General features: G+C 44.2%; 1 protein-coding gene across 4 annotated transcripts in view; it reads left to right on the plus strand.

Annotated features, from left to right (window-relative positions):
* Nucleotides 1-17089, plus strand: part of Med13l (mediator complex subunit 13L) — a 226670-nt gene that overhangs the window by 126176 nt on the left and 83405 nt on the right. For all 4 annotated transcript variants that reach the window (XM_031337649.1, XM_031337650.1, XM_031337648.1 and 1 more), the window contains one exon: nucleotides 6675-6758. In XM_031337649.1, the coding sequence (XP_031193509.1) occupies nucleotides 6675-6758 (84 nt within the window). The remainder of the gene's footprint in view (nucleotides 1-6674; nucleotides 6759-17089) is intronic.

Below are 17089 nucleotides of genomic sequence, written 5' to 3' on the forward strand. Positions count from 1 at the left end.
TTAAGTTTTTTTTTGTTTTGTTTTTGATTTATTTATTTTATTTGTATTTTATTTTATTTTAATATATGTTTGTGTACCAAGTGCATGCCTGATGCCTTCAGAAGCCAGAGGAGGGTATCAGATCTCTTTGAACTGGAATTAAAGATGGTTGTAAGCTGCTGTGAGTGCTAGGAACTGAACCCAAGACCTCTAGAAGTCTAGCAGGTGCTCTCACAGTGAACCATCTCTTTGGCCTCATATGGTCTCTGTGCTGCTCCTTGCACATAGTTGCTTGTCCAATGATCAGATGCACGTGCCCGCCCCGTGGTTGTAGTTCTTACAAAGTTGCACTCTCTCCCCTCCCCTCCCTTCCCCCCTCTCCTTTTTGGCCCCATTCTTTTCCTTTTGGTGGCCACTGGCCTTGTTTAATGTATTGCAGTTGCCTCTCTCAGCAGTCAAGTTAGGCTCAAGGATGCTGCATTATCAGAATTCAGGGCATGCTCCTCCTTCATAGTAGAGGCTGACTGTGTACTTGCAGTGCTCTCTTTCCACCTGCCCCAGCCCAGGAACTGAGCAGGCAGCCTCTGCCTCTCCTTGTTGGCTTCCTGACAGAGAGCAAAGAATGCTGCTAACTCAGGATCTGCCCAGAAGTAATACATATCCTGTCTGCTCATACTTCATCTGCTAGGATACTGGCCACAAGACAAAGTGGACAAAGTAAAAATCTATAAGGGAAAGGTATAGAAGTTGAAGTCACATGACCATGCTTGATGGTCAGTGGGATAACAGTTTGTCTTCCAGTGTGCTGCTCCTTTTTGTTTGTTTGTTTTCTGAGACAGGGTTTCTCTGTGTAGCCCTGGCTGTCCTGGAACTCACTCTGTAGACCAGGCTGGCCTGAACTCAGAAATCCGCCTGTGTGCGCCACCACTGCCCTGCCAGTTAGCTGCTCTTTCTCTCTCTCTCTCTTTTTTTTAAAGGTTTATTTTATTTATTTTATGTATATGAATACACTGTAGCTGTACAGATGGCTGTGAGCCATCATGTGTGTGGCTGCTCTCCGGCCCCGCTCCCCCATGGCCCGCCCTGCTTGCTCCAGCCCTGCTCGCCCCCGCGTAATTCACTGTAGCTGTCTTCAGACGCACCAGAAGAGGGCTTCTGATCCCATTACGGGTGGTTGTGAGCCAACATGTGGTTGCTGGGATTTGAACTCAGAACCTTTGGAAGAACAGTCAGTGCTTTTACCCGCTGAGCCATCTCGCCAGCCCAGTTAGCTGCTCTTTATGGCTTGAGAACTGACAGGTTTCTGGAGGTGGGCAGGGAGGGGAGGAATTTTAAGCTCTTTGCTTCTTTAGGTTTTGTCTTTGTGACTCCGTGGAACTTGAAAAGTGGACAGTGCCAGAGGTCCCTGTCTCAGATCTGTCCGTACGCTTATTTTTCATGTCTTTTGAGAAAGTAAGCTTGCTTCCTAATTTATTTTAAGGCCAATTATCTTTTCGGCTAAATGCCCAGCATGATAAATACCATTCATTTGGTTTTTATTTTATCTAGACTCCCTTGTGATTGAACTTATCCCCATCCCCTCTTTTACACACCCTTTTCCTCTCCCCACCATGTAAGAGCACATGAGCATAGATTGTTTCAAAGTCTCCATCTAAGCGACTCCACCCCATGCTCACCCTGGCATGGCTACGCTGCCTGTCACACTGAGGCTGCTTCCTCCTCATCATGGGAAAAATGTGTGCGCTTGCTCTTTGGGAGCTTGTTCTATATAATTTAGTACTTCAGATATCTTGACTATTTCCTTTATTGCAGTTGATGTGGATTTTCATGATGTATCAAATTCTATTACCTGCCTATGAGTATGGAGTAAAAATTATTGGGGAAAAAAAGAAAAAAACCAGAGCATGTGTAAAGTTCAAAAACTCAATGTTTTATGTACTGAAGCAACTTGCCTTTGTGACATTGTAGAAAACCCAAAACACCTGGTACACTGCCAGGTTGGCATTAGGTTTGTTACTCTGACTTTAATTTGTAAGTGCCTGAAGGCTTCGGAATAAAATGAATGTCCTGATTTTCATGGGAGTTTATTGCTGTCTCCAGAGGTCAGGTCACCACTGCTTTGGACACGGTGGAAGTGACTAGAACGTTTGGCTGTGTGCTCACCGGGGAACCTGGCAGTGTGGATCGGACATCTGGAAAGTATGGCACCCTACTGGTACTATACTGGTGCTGCTGATTGATGGCTATTAAGCTTCCCTGTGCCATCCATAGTGCCTTGGAAGTGAGGGGATTGGACCGGCACCCACACCAGCCTGATGCCTATACACTCTGGGCACTGGTGTCTTATGGTGGGTGAGAGGCTGCAGCACAGCTCTTGCAGTCATGGGGCTGAGTGACAGATGCAGCTACAGTGGAAGACATGGTTATATGATGTGGAGACATCTGGTGCCCTTGGAGATCACATAGTAGGAGTATAAGAAACAATTCAATTCCTATTTTATGGAAATGCCATGTTGGAGAATGAGTCTTTAGATTCAAGGGGTACAATCTGTAATGGGAGGACATAAGTCTAAAATCCTAGACACATACCTGATTGTACATGTCTGCAAAGGAATCTGTGTCTTCTAAAAGCATCAATCAAGCTTTTTATCAATTAACTACTACTACTACTACTACTACTACTACTACTCAGAGACAGGGTGAGGATGTTGACAACTGGTTTTGGGTTGTTTGTTTGTAATGAGAGAATGACATTAGACACTGGATGGGCCGTGAAGAAAGGTGCAGGTCTTTGAAATTGCATGAGGCAGAGTTAATATTTCAGGGGAGGCCAGTCTTGGAAAAGAACTTCAGGTTATGGTCATTTTAGAGAGGATGTAAAGTAGACAGGCCTTGCCTGGCTACACCTTGCTGCAAGAATCAATACCCACTAGGGTACAGGAGAAGCCAACCCACTGAGTGAGGGGGTATGGGGTCAACTGGTAAGGGGTCCCTCATCTCTTTAGCTGTACATGTTGCAGTAAGCTTGACAGAAACCGATTTCATGAATTTGATGAATTTGGGGAAGGTAAGGTGGCACTGGTGATGCTTGGCATCCAGGTGAGTGGGATGTAGGCTGTGGGCAGCTAAAGAGCAGAGGGTGGTGCATCAGAAGTGCTAGCCAGGTGCCCTTCTTTCTGCTCCTCCCAGCGGTCCCGTCCACCTGGGAAGTGATTTGCTGGGTTAGTCCTGGCTGTTGCCCAGGAACTTGTTACCCTGCCCCAGGACTACCCAGGTTTTGGGAGTAGAGATGGAAGCTGGCACATTGGACAGTTATTCAGAGCCATTTGGCACACCACAGAGTGCACATCACAGGAACTTCCTGTGGGCGCACATGTGGAACTTGCCTTCATTTCCAGCACTGCTGCATTGCTCTTGACATGGTGACCATGATGGTGCGGGCACTTAGACGAGCACCTTCTCAGCTGTTGCTTAGCGTTGTTGGCCTCTGGGCTCCTCAGCTACCTTACAGAACGATGCCATCTTCAAAGGAAACTGATTTTGAAAATGTTGCTGGTATCCTGGTTGACTGTTATACATGGTAGTGACTGGGAAGTGTTCTGAAACAGTTCTTGGCAGATAGAATTGTCTGCAAGGTTGAGTTACAAGTTAAATACAAATTTTGACCCTCATCCCACCAAAAATAGCAAAGAATGGTAGAAGTGTATATTTTATTTTTCATATTTTTATAATTTAAAACTACCTTTAAAAAGCATTTACCTAGTTATGTTCTTTGAATATAATTAATGCAGTTGGTAGTAGTGTTGGTTTTCCTGAACATGTCTTAGCAGCTGCATGATCCCTTCAGAGCTGAGGCATTGTGGTTTTAGGCTGGGTTAGTCCTGGAACTGACAGACAAGCTATGAAGAAGCAAATTCAGTAGATTTTTGATTTCCTTCCTGGTCACTGAGTGCCTCATGGTAAGAGAATACACAACAAACATGGCTATAAGAGTGCTTGGATTATGAATAGGAGAATAATTCTTTGGCTTTTTTTTTTGTTTTTTGTTTGTTTGTTTGTTTGTTTGTTTTCGAGACAGGGTTTCTCTGTGTAGCCCTGGCTGTCCTGGAACTCACTCTGTAGACCAGGCTGGCCTTAGACTCAGAAATCCGCCTGCCTATGCCTCCCAAGTGCTGGGATTAAAGGTGTGCGCCACCACTGCCTGGTGGAAAATAATTCTTAATCTATATAACACTTGTGTCAGCTATTGATTGAGCATTAAACACTGCAGAGCAGGACCCAGAATGTGCCACAGCACAGGCATTTAACTTACTGTTGAATAGTCACTGTCATCCTGACTGAGAATTGAAACCATGATATAAATGCAAGAGAAACTCCAGATGGCTTCCGAGACAGGAATGGTCTTCACAGTTTAAAACAGGGGAGAGGAGGCATCCAGCAGTAAGGGGAGTCCTGGCTCACTAGCTGTGGAGCTGTCTCATATGGGAGTCAGCTGTGTCAGAGAGTTGAAGAATGTACCTTACATCGCTCTGCTGCTATGCTCTGCACTGCATTACTTTGTTGCAGTATTAGAAGAGCTTTTATGTTTCTTCTTAGTTTCTTTTCAGACTGCACTCCACTGTAGTTGCAGAATCAGGACTCCCCAGATGCTAGTCAGACATAGAACTGTCTTCCACGGTGTTGTCACATCTCTTCCATTTCCTCCCAAGGCTTAAAGTTGACAGCATCCTGTTCACTTTCTTGTGTTCAGCCTCACCACAGAGAAGTTGTGAATCTCTACCCCAAGCCCAGCACAACTTTATCCAATGCAGTTCTCTGAAGTGGAGTTTGCTGGTGGGTGTGATTCATGCCTGTCACCACTGCTTTTATTCTGTGCACTGTAGATTTCAAGGTAGATACTCAGTTACAGCTTTTACCAAGTGAAGAAATGCAGGCACATTAATTCAGCTATGATGTGGACCTGGAATTAAGAAAAGAAGGAGCCGGCAGTGGTAGTGCACACCTTTAATCCCAGCACTTGGGAAACAGAGGCAGAGGCGGGCAGATTTCTATAAATTCAAGGTCAACTTGGTGTACAGAGCAAGTTCCACACTTACCAGGGCTACACAGAAAAACCCTGTTTCAAAAAGCCAAATAAAAGAAAAAAGGAGGAATTAAGGGAGTATTGTGGAGCTGTCACTTATGTCCTGGCCCTGGGCACGGATGTGTCTGGCGGCTCCCGCCACTCTGGTGACTCTGATCTATGCCTCAGTTGTGGGCACTGACTCTCATTTCCACTCACACTGGTGCTGGTGACTGCCATTGTGATGCTAGCAGCTCCTGGCTTTTACTGGACTGCATTCTGTGTGGCAGTGTTTCAGTGTTTGCTCCGGGTGGATGGAGTCTGGGGAAGAACCTGGCGAAGCTTTACAGTGTCAGTTCTTGTGACCTTTTTCTTAGGTGGCTGCTACATATTTTCTATCCAAAATTTAATGTATTCAGAGTCTCTATTCACTTAGAAGCATGAAGTCAGATTGAGTTACTTTGGAAATGATTTTCTTTACTGTGAATAAGGGAGACAGTTCACTTTCCAAATAAATCCAGTAGTATTTGATGTAACCCTGTTCCAAATTGAGTCTGCACAGAGGGAGTTATACTGTGAGCAGAAGCTGTTGCCTGACATTTACTAAATCGTTTAACCTGTAACGAAATGGGTGAGGGCTTGAATTGTTTCCATAGCCTTTGATGGAGTGGGAATGGCAGAGACAAAACCGAGTAGAGATCTGCCTGACTATTGAGATAAGAATTACTGTCTAGTTCTCATAGGTCCTTGTACAAAAGAATTCCACGCCACATTTAGACAGCTTTCCTTCAAACCGTGGATCGTTTCATTGATTGACATTGAGAGACTGTTGTGCTCCATCACGTTCAGAATGTTCATTTTCTTTTACATTGTGTATTATTTAAGATCAAGGGTATTTGTTAGTGCCCTGCAGCCTCTCACCCATTGCGCAGGTGACAGCTGTGGTAGAGTCATCACCTGTCTGCACACAAATGAACTTGGTCATCATTGTGCTGTCACTTTAGCTCAGTTGTTTACACTGCTGGTGTTCTCTGTGACAGGTTCACTTACTACTAACCTGTCCTCAAGATAATGTCTGGGACTTGACTGCAAATCACATAAGCACAAACACCATGGAGGCAGAAGCAAGTGCAGCCAAGGTCTGAGTGCAGCGCACACTCCTTACAGCCAGCCTTCATGCTCCTGGATGGCATGTTTGTGTCCTCAGAAAGAAAGCATCAAGGCAAATGATGAACAGTGCCAAAGTTTTGTTATTGGCATTCTTGCTAAAGAATTGATCACTTATCACAAGAAAATTCCCAACTCAGCTTGCAGAAAGAAGAGTCCTTAAGGTCTCTGCACTCTGACCTTGATGATATAGGAGCGTCTGTAAAGCAGACCTGTGACTTAAGTCCCAGGGGTTGGCAAACACTTCCAACTATTTTGCCTCCTTGCTTATGTGCACCCCCCCCCCTCTGGGGCATTGAAAATAAGTGCCCAGAGTTCTAAGTTGTTGCATTATTGGGAAACATTCTGACAATTGGCCTGGCACTGGTTGTGTTTCCTTCAGCGCCTCTCATCTGAGTTGTTGACAGAGTGCTAAGTTAATTTGTTCCTGAGACTGTGAACGTAATTCCTGATGTGCTTTTCATAGGTGCCTAATGGATAAGAACTTCGTGAGGATCGGGAAGTGGTTTGTGCGACCCTATGACAAGGATGAAAAGCCAGTCAACAAAAGGTCAGTCTTCAGGATGCTCTTGGTGTTTCGCTTTCTCAGTCGTGACCACAGCTGTTTTTGGACTTAGGTGGAAGGGGTTGGTATATTTAGTATCCGATCATGTTGTTCTCAGGCCACTATGCTCTCGTGTACTGCATGCTTGTGAATAGTAAGAGAGAGAGCCATGTGGTCATCAGTGAGCTTTCTCTGAAGTACTCTTCACTGCATGGTTTGAGGTTGAGACACACTAACATGGCCTTTCCTTTATTCTCCCTAATTTTTTCTCCCTTACACTGTTATTTGGAATAACTTAAGAATAATTAAATTGAATTAAATGATGAAAATTTGTATAGTGCCACCCAGGTGCTACTTTCCATAGATGAGCGCATACAGCTTGGTACTGACAAAAGCAGACTGTAATCTATGTGACCTTGGATGATTGCCATGGTCCATGTTTGCAGTGGGTGTGAACTTTGCTGCTAAATAGGCATGGACTTTTAGATCAATGAAACCAAAATAGAATGATTCAATTTAACCTTTCTTACCTCTAACCATAGTCTAGTTATAATAGATTGATGAAGAGCATTTAATTTTCAAAAAACACAGTACACAGCTCCTCTACACCCCTCCAAATTATTCTTTTTCTTTTTATACGCTAGGTATGAAACACAGAACCTCTTGCCCATTCCCACTGAGTTCCACTGGGGACACAGCACCTCGGTCCTGTTTAATTGTCTAGGTGCCCTAGGGCAGGGATTTAGCTGCTGTGTGCAGGCCAGAGTCTGTCTTAGGGAGAAGCTACTGTCAACAGTTTGCTGGCAACCCTCCAGTCTTGTTAGAGAGTCCATCTGTAGAGGTTCAGCCTACCTCAGTTTAGTAAAGTGGTTGTTGGAAGGTTCCAGACTTGGGGTCAGAAGAACACTGGTAGATTTCTGGGGTGTAGTGTTCATTCAAGGGTTCTTAAGGGCTCGAGCAGTAGCCTGGCAGGACTATGAGGAGACATCAGGCACCAGCACCAGACAGACAGTGTGGTTGGGTCTCTCATCCACAACCCTTGGGTTTGATGGCACTTCTCAAGGCTGTGTCTGGAGAGAGGGCCAAGGGTGACATCAGGAGTGGTGCCCACTGTCAGATGAAGGAGAAACTTTAAGAATGCAATGGGCAGTACGGGAGCTATGGTCACAACACAGGTGACACCCACCATGCTTTGCTAGTTTTCATAACAGTGAGTCCAGCCCCTTGGGGAAAGGTCGGCTGGAAGATGGAAGTACAGATGAAGCATGTTTCCTAAGGCCTGGTGACCACTTGTGGCCCTTCCTTGGCTGTCGGCCAGCGAGATCGTTCAGTGTGCAGCTTAGTCACATTTAGATACTCATACGCTGCTCGCTGTTTAGATCTAGCTTAATACAGTTGTTTGTGCTAAAGTATGTGACCATTTAAAAAAACCAAAATTGGGTTGGAGAGATGGCTCAGCGGTTAAGAGCACTGATTGTTCTTCCAGAGGTTCTGAGTTCAATTCCCAGCAACCACATGGTGGCTCACAACCATCTGTAATGAGATCTGATGCCATCTTCTGGTGTGTCTGAAGACAGCTACAGTGTAATCATATACATAAATATAAATAAATTTTTTGTTTTTTGTTTTTTTCAAGACAGGGTTTCTCCGTATAGCCCTGGCTGTCCTGGAACTCACTCTGTAGACCAGGCTGGCCTCAAACTCAGAAATCCGCCTGCCTCATCCTCCCATGTGCTGGGATTGAAGGTGTGCACCACCACCACCCGGCAAAATAAATAAATTTTAAAATAAAAAATTTAAGCCGTTTCTACTCCTCACTTCTCAGTCTCAGTCCACAGAGCTTCCCACAGGTTAGACCCAGTGTGCCTAAGGAAACAACTTTTTGTGTTTTAGACATTGCTGTTTTTCACTTACACATGTATTTAATGGGTGCTTTTTATAAAATAACACCCCAGAGTCTATCTGTCAAAAAAGAAGGAACATTGTTTTCATTTTAAGTTGAAAATTAGGTAGGTTTAAATTAATTTTCTAGCATAGCTAAAAAAAAGTGAGAGTACAGGTTATTATTTATATTTATAATTTCTAGTTATAGACAGCCATGTGTCTCTATAACCTAGGTTATTAATTGTAAATGGAATAATTTTATTATGACACATTCAAAGTGAATCAGTTTCTAGTATCAGTATCTAACACTTGCTTAGAAAAAAGTTAAGCTTATATTTGCGTTTTTACTTGTACAGTTATAGTAAAAATTTAATTAAGACCATTGCAACATTGGCATACAAGAAGTGCAAAAGAACTAAGGTTTTAAAAGTGTGTGCATATGCTTTGCATGTGTATAAAATCATTTAAATTCCTGTTACTTCTCATTTATCTGAAAGTGAGCACACTTTCCTTTGTGTCCGTAAGCATAGTTACACATTATTGTGATAATACTAGTTATGAAGTACAACGTACACTCTGTCTCCATTGGAGTGGGCTGGCTTTCCTCCTTCATTCTGAATCACTTTGAATTATGGGAAGTGTAAATGGTGTGTCACTCTACTCTCAGGGTTGGTCTTGGCCCCTTCCCAAACCTTTCCAGTCTTTTCTTTGAGTAAACAGGTAATTGACCAGACTCATAGTTTATAAGTTTTCAGCCATGGGTTGAGTGTTTGCTGTTGGATGTTGCGGGATGATTGACTGCACCTTTGGCCTCTCCCTGCATGGTGCCAGTAGCAGCCTCTTCCCCCAGTCAAGGCAGGCTGGGGTGCTGTGGGTTCTGTCGTGGTCTGCTGGGCGGCAATGCCCTGATTAGGAAGGGAGGCTTGGCCCGTGCAGGGTTGCAGAGGCTGCAGAGGCTGCAGAGGCTGCAGAGGCGGGGTGATGTTTCTGCTTCCTTCTTTCTAATTTTAGCACTTTTACTCTTTTTCATTTCAATGGTCTGGTTCTTTAAGCGATTTGAAAAGAATGACACCAAACCTCAAGGAGTTTTGGTGGTGGCGGCTGCCTACCTTCACTCTGTGTGCTGTTTAATATGGAGTGGAAGGGTTCAGGACAGCAGTGTGACAGACACAGGCTGTTGCTCACTTGCCCCTTCAGTAGTTGAGCTCTTGAGATGTTTTCTTCAGATCGTTGGTGGTTTGGGACAGGCTACTCTAGAAGACTGTCCTTGTCATTGCTTAGAATAGATACAAGCAGCATGGTAGATTGTTCTTTGGTGGCTTACAGAAGAACCTCAGGTTGAGCCACCCTGGTACAGGATTGTTTTTGCCTGATTAGAGAAATGAATCTATTTTCTGAGTAAGTCAGACATTTGTGTACATGTGGGTTTCCCAGCTTTCTGTTTTGCCCTCTCTTTTTTGGAAGGTGTCAGCTTGTAGTCAGGTCAGTGCTGCATGTCAACTTCCTCTGAGGCACTTTTAGATTTTGCTGCAAATGTTCCTAACCTTCCTTCCAGTCTTCAGAGTGTGCTTTAGAGCCCAAGAGAGCAGTTAGAAGAGAGGATTCTGGTGCTGGAGACTGGCCTGCATTCAGAGGGCAGGGAGGTGGTGCTCAGGTAGCCTGTTTGGTCTGAGGAGCTGGCTCTGTTCAATGTCCTCATGATGGCATTTATGCAGCAAGGTGGCAGCTGGGAAAGGACCAAAGCTTTGAGTGTCAGGACAGCTCTCAAATGTTCATTCCAGGAATGACTAAATACACAGTTGGAAATTGGTGCTCTTTCTAACCTTCTCCCCAATATTTTCCCTCTCTAGTTGAACAGAAGCTAAATAAATTACAATGTCAAGGAAAAGGTTATATGACTAAATAACTTAAAATGATTGAGCCTAGGTTTGCCATGCTTGTGAATAGTGAATTGTTTTAGAATTAAGATAACAAATAAGGTGTGTGACACAGGACTGACATGGCTGTGAATCTGTCAGTGGTGTCCAGTGTGGGATAGTAGCATTGGGAAAATATTAGGATAAAATAACGTAGTTTTTTTGTTTTGATTTTTTTTTTTTGTTGGTAGTTTCTTACATTGAAGGCGGATTGCTATTTAAGTATTTGAATTTCTTAGCATACATACAGTTGTGTTAATGAGCCATTTATTTCTACTGTGAAACTTTGTTGCTTTTGTTTTTTGAGGCAATGTTTAACTGTGTAGCCCTGGCTTGTTAGTCTAAAACTTGCTATGTAGAGCAGACTAGCCTTACACTCGGAGATCTGCCTACTTTTGCTTCCCAAGTGCTGGGATTAAAGACTGTTGAGGAAATGATTTAATCCCACCCTGGGGTTTCTGCCTCACCTTAGACCATTTATTCCTGGATAAAACACACACGACCTTTATCTTTACAATAAGCCTTAATCAGCACAGGAGCTGGGCAGCTGCCTACCCTCTCTGCTGTTGGAATCTGCCTTCCTGTCCATAACCCTGAGTTATTACTTACTAGGTTTCATCTGGGCTGCTCTTAACTCCAGTTGGCCAGCCCTCAGGGCCATGCTTTCTTGACTCCTAACCCATGGTGTCTGCTCCTTCTTCCTATGTCTCTTCTGCCCAGATGTTGGCTGGTTGGCATCTTTATTTACCAGTCAGAAATAACTTGGGAGCAGGGCCTACTTGATGTATCTATACCAGGTTCCAGGGGCCCACATTTAGCATTACAGTGGGTAACAAAAGACCAGACCTCAACAAAAGACATGCAGTATTTTCCATCTGCAAAGAACTCCCCAAGTATCTGAAATCACTTTGCCTCTTTTTAATGTCTCAGTTTTAAAGCATAATTCTTTTGCCAACATTTATGAACTCAAAAGGTTTTGAAGTCACACTGTATGTTCTAATAATCTTGCTTGCTTGTCTGGCATAATTAGGGTACTAAAGAAGATTATGAAAATAAAATCCCTAACTATGATCTTGGCCATTAGACATAGCTCTGAGCACCTGTCAGTACTTATTTCCATTTGCTTTGTAGTTATGTGACCACAAAGCTGGACTGTCTGTGGTTCAGGAATAACCTGGAGTTGGGCTTTTGGGTAAAGCTGCTTGCTATTGAACTGGATCCCATAAAGTTGGTTCCTGACTTCCACACTGCTATACACATATTACACACACATAAAGCTGTGAGTGCGAGGCTCTGGCTTATCTGTTCCTTCACTGTTCCACCCCGGCCCTGTATGTGTTTCCACGAGACAGGTCGGTCACACTTGTACAAGGCACATCTATGTTCTGGGTGCTGACTTTGTCAGGTGCCCTGCACAGTTGCCAGTGAGGTTCCAGGCACGTTGTTTTTCTTGTGTTCTTCTGTCACACATCATTCCCCCTTCAACTCAAGTTGATGCTGAGTTTTTCTCCCAGATGAACTCTTGAGGTAGCTTTTTGAGTTAGCTATTTCCTTTCTGTTTCCCTCAGCATGATTTGACCGCTGTGTGTGTTTTGTTTTCAGTTTCTGCTACAGAAGTTAAGAATTTGGGGTCCTTAGTGCCCTCCCCATTCTTACAATATTCTTGAGTAGGGTTTAGAACAGACTCCTAGCTATAGGTTTCCAGTGTGCAACATCATTTTTTCCTTATTCAACACAAAGTCCAAAGTCCCCTGAAGATTGATTTAAATGAATGGAATATCCTTTTTTTTTTTTTTTTTTTTTTTTTTTTTTTTTTTTTTTTTTTTTTTTTTTTTTTTTTTTGGTGTTTTCGAGGTAGGGTTTCTCTGTATAGCCCTGGCTGTCCTGGAACTCACTCTGTAGACCAGGCTGGCCTGGAACTCAGAAATCCACCTGCCTTTGCCTCCCAAGTGCTGGGATTAAAGGCGTGCACCACCACCGCCCGGCATGAGTGGAATATCCTTACACTTACTTTCATAAGACCCGTAAACGAGTTTGCAGTCACCTAGCAGAGAGCAGAACATGGAGCTGTGTTGGCTGACAGAAACAGAGGCTCCCTGCCTTTTTTTGATGTTAAAAGAGAAGTTTTGAAATACTTCAGCTTTATAAGTGTATGAAAGTCTTGTGATTCTTGTAACATTTTATATTTGCCTAGTGTCTATCTATATTAGGATTTATTATTGAGTAGGTGTTGAAGTCTGAGCAGCTGGGATTTTAGTAGTTTACTTGGTTCAGTCATGCTCCTTTAGGAAATGCACAGCACACGGTGGCTCCCTATATTTCTGGGTCCTATGCTGTATGTAGCTGGTTAGGAAAACAGAACAGACTGCAAGATCTTAAGATCTCTTTCAAAGCACAAAGAAGGAAGCCTTCTGAAGAGGGCCCATTGCTGGGCAGTAGTTGAAGTGCTGTGTGTGTGTGTGTGTGTGTGTGTGTGTGTGTGTGTGTGTGTGTGTGTGATTGAAACTGGTTAATGCTGCTCCCATTGACACTTGGATGTTTACATGCAAGACCATGGAGATTCATAACTGTGTATAGTTGGAAACAGTGGGCTAAATATTTCTGTTAGCTGAGATTTTAAAGATTAGTATGTTCAGGAAACTAGCTTTACTAGAGAACTTTGAGGTCTGTCTCAGTGGTCTTAGAGTAAAACATGGCATCTCCTCACCTTTGTTTCTTATTAAAAATTACAAAATCTACACTGATGCTCTGTCTTCAAGAGCAGGTCGCCTGTGAGCTGTTTCCCTTTCCTATAGATGTTTTGGGTTCCCTACTTCCCCTACTGAGTCAGCTCCTCTCTGCAGAGCTCTGTGCTTGGCAAGGGCTCCTCATGAAGGGCCATAAGTGCTAAGCAGCTGCACCTGTCGGCTTCCTGCTGGCTAAGAGCTGACAGGACTGATTTCTGTGTGACTGTCTTAGGATATGCCACTCTCAGGCATGTCTGACTAACACAGAACTAATGGTAAGCTATCAAAAAACAAGCCTTTAGTACTGCTAACGTGCTTCTCAGCTCCAGTCTGTGGAGGCGTGTAGCCCAGAAAACACCACTCACACACTTGTAAATACTTCATTTCCGCAAGCCGCTTCTCCAGTCAAAAGGGAGCACGGATGTGTCTGGATGGCATGGGGCTTCATTCATGCACAGGACTGTGTCCTGTGTTCCAGGCCAAGACACTGGGTATGTGCTGCATATACAGTTGTAAGCTGTGTGAGGTCAGTCCCCAGGGTTTGCACATAGGCCTGCCAGCTTTTAGAAAAGCATGCATACTTGAAATCCATGTTTCACACTTGTACCACATCCCCACTTTGAGAGTGTAAGTGGTATGCATTGCTAGCCAGTGTGAAGCTTTCTTAACAGTAGTTACACCACCACCAACACAGTCTAGTCTTGGAGTGCCATGGCATGAGGAAGATAGATAACGCCTGCCGCAAAGCCTTTCTGAGGCAGATGAGACAGTTGGAGTTTAGATGCCTTGTAATTATGTCTTGGGATATGAAACACTAACATGAGCTGTCAATGTGGGCTGTGGCGAAGACTTGAAGGTCTGTAGTGGCTTCCTTAGACTTTGCATGGGCTTGGGGTAGAGTTATGAGAAGGGGGAACCAAGGTGATAGACATCTGTCATCATGTCTTCAGCAGAGGAGGCACATGCAACAGACAGTACCATGAAGCCGTGATCTAGAGTGAAATGGAAACCCAAGCACTTGAATGATTTACAGGGTCAGCGTGTAGTAAAACTCTGAGCCTGTGCTGGGCATGCCTGCAGCCTACGGTCATTCATGGTGAACTTCACCACATTCCTAGGCACTGTGCTGTTTCAGCCCACGGTGTTTGTGTGTGTGATCGTTCGTGTGTTCTTTTAATCTAAAGCATGTAGGACATATAGCAATTGTAGAAGCATGGTCAAGCATAAAACCTGGCTCATAGAATAATTGTGTAGTTGATGAGACCCAAAGCCCAGTGGTAGTAAAGACTGAAATCAGGGCGCCCAAGGTGCCAGCAAGTGTGCTTTGAGGGCTGCAGACTATAAAGGCTTTAGGCAAAAAAGGGTGTGTTCAGATGCATCACTAAGCAGCCTCCCTCCCTTCCTTAGCCTATCTCTTACTAGGGTTTCTGTTACTGTGAGAAATGCGCCATGGCCAAGGCAACCAGGGATAAAAGTTACAGTTAAGCTCAGGTTTCTGAGGGCTAGAGTCCATGATGGTTGGAGCAAAGGCATGGGGGCAGGGACAGCTGAGCAAGAGGCAGAGAGCTGATCCAAAATGGTCTTTTGAAACCTCAGAGTTGGCCCCTAGTATCACATCTCCTCAAAATCCTTGCCAAACAGATCCTCCAACTGAGGGGACCAAGCATTTGGATATCTAAGCTCTGTGCATTATTGCCATTCAAACTGCCACTGCCTGTTCTTGGTGGGAGGGTACCTTTTGTATTGTCTTGTTTTGTCTGGTGTCAAGCCTTGTCTTTAGTTTGCTATGTCACTTGTTAATCTTTTGAGGTTAGGGCATATCTCAGGCACTTGAGCAACACTTAAACTCTTCTAGACAGCATCAAAGTGTAGCTTCTCCTCAGGTGCTTTGTGTGCAGTGGCTAACAGCAGAAAGGAGCCCAGTCTCGGAATCCACAGCCCTGGTTTGCAAACGTGAGAGCCTCTAGAACACAGACACAAACACGCACGTACACACACAGAGTTACTCCCCATGCTTACTGCGGTCCTGTACCTGTGCCATATGGTTTGGTTTTATTGCTAAGGAAATATACTGGAATTGTCACACAATCTGCAGTTGGAGTGGGGAGAACCTCTATGCAGCCTAGTTTGTGGGACTTTGTGTCTCTTTCCCAGGTACCTGAACTGTGAAAGGTTCCTACTCTTGTTAGAGAAATTTGCTTGGTTTCAGATTCTAAAACTAGTGACTGAAGTGAATATTTTACATATCAAAGCAGACTTGCCCTCCAGGTTCTCCTAACCTCCCTTGGTCCCTACCTGACCATCCTTCCCTCAACCCTGAGCTTTGGAGCTGCACTGCCATCCCTCAGAGGCTCTTCCCTATATCATCCGGACATTTTGGTGTCTCTCTTTCTCTTTTCTTCTCTTTCTTATTTTTCTTCCCCTTCTCTCTGCGTGAGCTCCCTTTCTTTCTCGCCCCCCTCCCCTCGGTGACTTCCTGGCTTCAATTCTTGGGGCCATCGAACTTGCCCAAGAGCAGCTTCTTAATAAACCCGCCTTTATTACAATCTAATAATCTAATCTGGCTTGAATTGGCTCTTTTCACTGGCAGAGAAATTTAACCTATCAGAGTTGAGATAAGGAGAGCAAAGAGCACCCAAGAGCACAGTGCCAGTAAGAGGCAGCTAGAGCACTGGCAATGGCCCTAATTGTCCTAAACATAATAACACAATGTCTTCCTCCTAAAAAATGAAAAGGTGACACCCCACTTAAGAAGTATGTGATGATTTAAACTGTGACGGCACATTTTTGGCTCTAGGATAGAAAGTGGAACTGTGAACTGAAAATGCTGATGATCCCAGACACTAGAGAGCAACGTACAGAGAGTAGCCATGCAGGAGAAGCCCAGCCATGCCTTTCCTTAGGAGCCTTCTTCCTGATGCACTGTGAGCAGAGTGGTTAAATGCACACTTGGGGGAAGGGAGGAGACTCCCACCCTCACACAGCCTCTCAGTCAATAGGCGGCAGGCTTCCAGTCACCCTGAGGAACTCATGGCTGCTGCTCCGTCAGGAGCATGGCCTTCCATGGCCTGTGTCTTTCTTCAGAACAGTCAAGTGGAGCTCCTCAGTGGAGTCAGGTCTCAGTTTTAATCTCCTGGTCAAAGGAAGAGAGACGGGTGCAGAGAGGCCAGGCTCTCTGCATTCTGGGTGCAAGTTTGCCTGTGCATTCAGGACTGAGTGAAATGGCAAATTAAAAGGAATGGATGGCTTTGGAGGACAGAAAAGTTCATCATTTAGCCACTTGGTTGGGGAGCAAATACTATTTTTCCTCTTTACTAATTTTACCCATTACACATGAGATGGCCAAAAGACTGCTTTTTAAAACCCAGTCTTGGACATATTTTTAATGCTAAATAGGACTTTATATTTTAATATTTAATAATATTTATTTAAAAGCTGTGGATTGAGAAGAAAACTATATATTAATAATAAATCATAAAAAAAAAAACCTGATAGCCAACGTGACCCTGTTCTCAGCCATAAGTCTGGAGAGGAAACTGTTCTGACACCTTGCTTCTTTGTGCTCTCAGATGAACCTGAAGCCTAGATCTGTCAAGCACTGGCTTGACTGACACTGTCTCCTACTCAGGCAGGGGAGCTTGGATTTGGTTCCTGCTAGGATGGGAATATCGTGCTGAGCAGTCCAGGTCCAGGGCTGAGACAGTCACTCGCCTTCCTCAGGATAGCTTCTAGACTCCCTCAGTTCTGTTAGCAGTTTACATTTTTTACAACAAATTAAACAATTTTGCTCTCATAATTATCTGCTTGTTAG

Source organism: Mastomys coucha, unplaced genomic scaffold, assembly GCF_008632895.1.
Source record: "Mastomys coucha isolate ucsf_1 unplaced genomic scaffold, UCSF_Mcou_1 pScaffold22, whole genome shotgun sequence".
NCBI lineage: Eukaryota > Metazoa > Chordata > Mammalia > Rodentia > Muridae > Mastomys > Mastomys coucha.